The 6,440-nt window shown below is 31.6% G+C and overlaps 1 protein-coding gene across 1 annotated transcript; it reads left to right on the forward strand.

Annotated features, from left to right (window-relative positions):
• Nucleotides 1-498: 498 nt before the first annotated feature.
• Nucleotides 499-5,144, forward strand: LOC111707193 (uncharacterized). The gene is made up of 8 exons (XM_023480248.1): nt 499-554; nt 972-1,042; nt 1,898-2,019; nt 3,239-3,351; nt 3,573-3,640; nt 4,261-4,689; nt 4,748-4,801; nt 4,999-5,144. Exons 2-6 carry the CDS (start codon nt 973-975, stop codon nt 4,347-4,349), a joined length of 462 nt encoding a protein of 153 aa, XP_023336016.1. The 5' UTR covers nt 499-554; nt 972; the 3' UTR covers nt 4,350-4,689; nt 4,748-4,801; nt 4,999-5,144.
• Nucleotides 5,145-6,440: the final 1,296 nt, after the last annotated feature.

Genomic DNA, 6,440 nt, shown 5'->3' on the forward strand with positions numbered 1-6,440 from the left:
AATCCTCTATTCAGCTTTATGTAAACGCAAATTTGTGTAACATGGCCGGGGCCGTAGTTTACAAGAAAACAAAAATATATAAGTTTCTTTCAAAAAATCAATTGAATTTTATTTTGTTATTTAGAAGAAAAAATTGCGAAATAATATAGCAATATAAGACCCATAAAACTCTGGTATAGAAAAACTACATTTAAGGAAACGTATGTGAATTTGATGGTGTTATAAATAGTTGTATCAGTAGTCTAAAATTAAGTTTTAAAGTGATGTCTGTGGATACTGCACAATTTCTGTGTTCCGTGTTGTTCGTACTCTTTAAAACCATGCCTTGAATCTAACAGTCGTCTTCCTATTCCACAGTTTAATGGGTCTCACTGTACAAAAGTGTATGATTAATTTAATGTACACTTTTTTAATAGCCTTACGTGACAAATATCAATATTCTTTAGATAAATAAAAATTTACATTTTTGAAAGGAAATTAAACACTTGTGATTAATAGTCATGATATTAAAGCAAACTAGTTGGTCAGTCTAAGCAGAGTTGAACAAACCAAAGGTAAGTGGACTTTACTTGAAAGAAACGGATTAATTACCTCAAACTCTAATTTTCTAATCATTGTTTCTTTGCAACCTGTTGTAGACCATAGATATTTCAAAGCATGAATTCTGTTAGATCAAATATTAAAGTTTAAAATATTAAAGGTTTACACCATGCAAAGATATATTTTGTGAAAATTCAAATTTAAGGCGAGAATTAAAGTACTTTTTATCGTGGATATTGCAAAATTAAGTTTTTATCACAAACTCATGTTATCTAATCCTTCTTTGCAGTCTGATTGTGCAAGTTTTTGATTGTTTAAACTTAGATTTTTAATCTAACAGAATTCATAGTTTGAAATATCTAAGGTCTACAACATCGGGTTACAAAGAAATAGGGATTAGAAAATCAGTCTCAATTGCTTTTAAAATTAAGGATGTCGGGCCATATTGCTCTAGGCTTGTGTTTTCTGGTGACAGCCTTGCTTTGTATTCAGGCAGATACAGGTACATACAGGGTGTCCAAAAAATGAGAATTAAGAGACGCATTCGAAATCGTCTTAGTGGGACTTTCTCATTTAACTACAGTACAACAGAATGCAATCAAAACATAAACAAGTAAATTCTTAACTCTAGCAGACGAAACATCTAAGGATTACAGCTTTCCTAGTAGGCATCAGCATGCTAAATAAAAAAAAAATGATTTACAAAGACGGTTTCAAAATCACTAAATTCTAATGTTTAATTAGACAGACTGTACAGTTTATAATACACAAGGATTCCAGGTGTTAGGTATATTCTATGTACTCAAGGTACTCATGGTTCAGGTACCCAGCTGAGCAAGATACATTTTATGATACATAAAAAATACATGCAAAACTGTTGTGTGTTAAAATAATTTAAAAAGTGCAAATATTTATTCCAAAATGTTCTAATCTTGCTGAGTTACATCAAACAGTTGAAACACTTGGTCAAGTGCTTTCCTTGGAATCTCCAATCTTTAAACAGGGGTTAGCGTTTATATTGATACAATGAAAAAGACTTTTCCATTTAAATTTTGATTTCTGACAAGCTTTTTTCAAATTACAAGTTTATAAGTGAACAAAGGGAATCTTCTTCTTGTTTCCAGGTTTATGTGTGTATCCGTGCTGATTGAAGGCTTGGTAGAAATCAAAAATTGAAATTACAAGTCGTCTTCATTGTATTGATATTTACGACGTCGATTGCATTTAAGGTTTCCCCAACACTTGTATTATAAAGATACCTTAGAAAACGATGGGAATTGATTCAGGTATACAAAGAACTCCCATAATACTTTTATATAGTTTTGCAAAACAGAAGTATACTGAGCTAAAAATCTAGATGTTCTGTGTAAGTCTGGAACTAAGGACTATACTGTTGATCTACCCTCTAACACCACTTATAAGTTTGGAACTGCGTACAGGAGGTACAAGGCCAGACAGAGGTGTACTGCAACATACACGGTAAGACTTGAAATTTCCAAAAAACGCTACGTTTAAAAATGTTAGAAATTCACTGATTAAACTAGAAAAATCTGCGAAATCTTAAGTCAATGTTTAAAAACAAATGTTTAAAGCTAAGATATTAACTGAAAAGAGGGGCGTAAAGCCTATAATTATTAAAAAATACAAAAATGGTATTAAGAAGAGTTAGACTAACCAGGAGTCACGGAAGTTCGTAGTAAGATTTTGACTCCATTGGAGACCACCGGAGGGAATTCATTTTCACTGGAGGGGTTTGAAAAAATGCTTTTTACAACTTAAAACTTTACGCAGGGTGATTTACATCCAGTAGAATTATAAACCCATAGGAAGGATATCTGAATCCCTCCATTGGATTTATAAACCCTCTGGAAAGATTTCTGAATCCCTCCAGGGGATTTATAAACCCCCTGGAAAGATATCTGAATCCCTCCAGTGGAATTATAAATCCCTCGGAAGGATATCTAAATCCATCCAGTGGAACTATATACCCGCAGGAAGGATATCTGAATCCATCCAGTGGAATTATAAACCCCTTGGAAGGATATCTGAATCCCTCCAGTTGAATTATAAGCCCCCTGGAAAGATATCTGAATCCCTCCAGTGGAATTAAAAGCCCCCTGGAAAGATATCTGAATCCCTCCAGTCGAATCATAAACCCCGTGAAAAGATATCTGAATCCCTCCAGTGGATTGATAAACCCCCTGGAAAGATTTCTGAATCCCTCCAGTGGTATCATAAATTCTAAGGAAGGATAACTGAATATCTCCAGTGTAATTATAAACCCCATGGAAAATATTTGAATTTCTTCAGTGGATTTATAAACCCCATGGAAAGATATCTGAATCCCTCCAGTAGATTAAATAAACCCCTTGGAAAGATTTCTGAATCCCTCCAGTGGAATTATAACCACCCTGGAAAGATATCTGAGTCCCTCCAGTGGAATGTAAATCACCCTGCGTAAAGTTTTAAATTTTAAAAAGCATTTTTTCAAACCCCTCCAGTGAAAATAAAATCCCTCCAGTGGTCTCCAGCAGAATCGAAATCTTACAACGAACTTCTTTGAGTCACTAACGAGACATTTTATTTGGTCTTCATTATTTTTGTACAATGCAGTTGGGAGGTTTGCATTGCGCTTTATTTATTTTTATTTTTATTATTCCTTCAGCAGGTTTAAAATTTTAATCATTCCATGTTTCAGCTGACCACGTGTGAGCAGGCTTCAATCAGCTGTTCAAGTTTTAGCACAATTGGATTTAGAGGATGCACACGAGGGGACTATCTTCTCATTAAGGATTCTATGGGGAACAAACGGTATGACATTAATTTTATATTTCTTTACAATAATAATATTTTTAGGGATTTTAACATTTAAACCTGTAAGTAGGGATTTGCATACGTTTTTTTTGAATTTTTTAATCGAACTTGGTGCTATATAGATTTCTTAAATTCAGATGCTAATTTTCTTAAAAAGAGCTTAAACTTTGATTTTATTTTGATGAATACTGTTTTTTACAACTTATTTCTGTTTTTAGGTTCTGTAACACAAATAAACCCATTGAATATAAACCAACTGGAGATTTTTCAATTCAATTTGTTTCAGGTATTTTGATTAGCATACATTGAGCCTACAGGGTGTACCACGAAACTTAACAGTAGGAAGACGGCTTGAAGGTCGTCATTGATCTTTGAATTAATTTTATAATTTGCGGCATTGCACATTTGAAACCCTAATTCTCGAGTTAATAATTACAAAATTACTCACATTTCTAATTTTCGGTCTGCATTTTTGAGTTATCAATATTATTGAGAATTTTGTTCAGATTTCAATTTATTAAATAAAATATAAGTTGTTAAAACTTTAACAAAATTCTTTATTTCTCGGGTAATATTGAAAACGCTAAAAGGTGACCACATTTTGGAAATGCCAGGACTCAGAGATTTTTGGGATTATTGTTTTTTAGAATCATACATGTAAAAGTAAAGGTAGACTAACGAATTAGCAAATTATTTTTTTTAAATCAAAGACGACACTCAAGTCTTATTCCTACTTTTCAGTTTTGTGGAACTCCCTGTACAATTTCCTATTGTAGCTAATTTAAAACATTGCAATCATGCAATAGTCATGACATAAAACTGTAAAAACTCAGTTATAATAAGTTATCCCTTTAAAAATTTAAACTTAAAAAATTTTAAAATATAAAAAAAATTTGATCAATCTAGACGCGAAAAGAGCAAGCACTGGTTTAAAATGCACTGTTACCTGTGATTCACCTTCAGGTGAGTTAAAGCCTTCATTCTCATCCAAATAAAATGAGTCTTTGTCGCAATCTTAAATTTTCTAATCCCTTTATCTTTGCAACTTGATGGTGTACAACTTTGATATTTCAAACTTAGATTATTTGAGCAAACATACTTCATATTGGGTTGCAAAGATATAGGAAATAGATTAGAATTTTTGTCAAAGTCTCAAATCCATTATTATTTGTTTTATATTTTTCATTCATCGAATCATCCAATTTCTATCATTCATATTTCATCACAAAACTGCACAAGTACACATGACAAGTAAAAAAATGTAAAATGGCCGCCCTCGAATCAGCTGACTCCACCAACTTGTTGGGAGAGTAGAGAACAAATCAAATAGAAAAGGTAAGGATTAAAGAATAATTAAAAATTATAAAGATTTTATGTTGGTTTGAATATATAGAGGTCTGCGAAGCTACAATTCTGCAGATTAACCAAATATGGACTCCAGTTGCAGGTAACAGAGTCTTAAATGAGAGTGTTCGCGAAAAATGAAAGGGGGGTATAGGATGGCCATAGTTATATTGTTTTTCAAAACGTTCATTGTTTTTTATCAACGAGGTTATAGTTTTTATACTTCTGCTAACTAAATAATTTCCGTTTATGTTATATTTTTAAAATAAAGAAATAACTTAATTTAATTATCATTACAAGGAAGAAGAGTCATGAGTGATTTATGGCAACTCTCTTTAGAACTTTTTCATATCTCGGTACAGAGTTCTCCACCATTCATAAGATGTTGTTGGTTGTATAAAAATGTTATCTAAAGCTACAAACTTAATAAATTTAAAGTAGACTTATTTTTTAATTTAACGTTGTTACTGATTTATCTAGCCTGTTCTGGCCTCAGCGCTCGGCAAAGAAATTATCTCAAAAATTAAATAAAATTTTATATTCAAGGACGAGATCAAATAAAAAAATGTGTTTAACTAAAGAAATTTCTGTTTAGCTGAACTATAGATATAATCCTTTTGAACGTTATAAAAATAAAAAAAAATAGTCCAAACGAACGTTAGTTCAATTGATCACTAGTCCTGTTGATATTGCAATAGAATAAGTAGACAGGCCAATAATGTCGTCTTCTTTTCTCAATATTTCAAATGGTATTACAGTATTATTATTTAAAACAGACTTTTTTATTACTTTTAAGTTTTTTTTGGCATTGTAAAGGCACCAACCACAAATATTGTTCATTAGAAATAGAGATTTTAAAAATATATACTAAATGCGAATAGCGATGATTATATTAAAAATGGTTTCCAAAAATTCGAAAGTAAACATGATTTCTGCCCGTTTTGGAAAGTGATCAGTCGAAGTTTTTAGGGGTTATATTGGGTATTGCAATCTTGCATTGACAGGTCACCTGGAATTAAGCTTACAAGTTCCTTTCAGCAATAGATTAGGAGCTTTCATTGAAAAGAATTTGTGATTGATATTAATATATCAATCATGATGGATTGCATTAATACTAGAAAGCTTTAACTTCAACAGAAACTACATATTATTTTCTAATCCCTATATTTTTAAAACCTGGTTATGTATTTTAAACTTGGACTGTTTTATATGACAAAATTAATAAGTTGAAATATCATATCTACAAGATCTACAGGGTGTCCCACATCATATTAGATCGTGTATAGCTCAAAATTGTGATTTTATGGACAAATCAGAAAACGTGAAAATAATAAATCATTTTTAAAATGTAAAAGGTTTTTATAAAAGTTTTCTTGCAGAAAATATTAGGTTTTTCGAGTATTATGTGCGTATATTGGCGTTAAAGCTTGGAGATAATCGAATGTGACATAGGAAAGGACGCTCTTTACATACAGGGTGTCCCACGAAACATGACAATAGGAAGACGACTTGAAAGTCGTCTTTGGTATTTGAATTTATTTGTGACATTTAGTCTTCTATCTACTTTAACATGTATGATTCTTGATACAATTATCACATAATTCTCCTAGCCCTGGCATTTCCAAAAAGTGGTCTGCGTTTTTTGTGCTTTCAATATTACCGAAGATATAAAGAGTTTGGTTCAGATTTCAATTTTGTTAAATAAAAGCAAAATTGTCGAAATCTGATCGAAATTCTTCATA

Source organism: Eurytemora carolleeae, unplaced genomic scaffold (assembly GCF_000591075.1).
Source record: "Eurytemora carolleeae unplaced genomic scaffold, Eaff_2.0 scaffold636, whole genome shotgun sequence".
Lineage (NCBI taxonomy): Eukaryota > Metazoa > Arthropoda > Copepoda > Calanoida > Temoridae > Eurytemora > Eurytemora carolleeae.

Bases quoted from the DNA above. Each gene is read 5' to 3' on its own strand.
- LOC111707193 (XM_023480248.1), top strand. From the start codon at position 973: ATGTCGGGCCATATTGCTCTAGGCTTGTGTTTTCTGGTGACAGCCTTG. The intron at 3,352-3,572 runs GTATGACATTAA...TTCTGTTTTTAG, and splicing joins GATTCTATGGGGAACAAACG to GTTCTGTAACACAAATAAAC. The intron at 3,641-4,260 runs GTATTTTGATTA...TGATCAATCTAG, and splicing joins TTCAATTCAATTTGTTTCAG to ACGCGAAAAGAGCAAGCACT.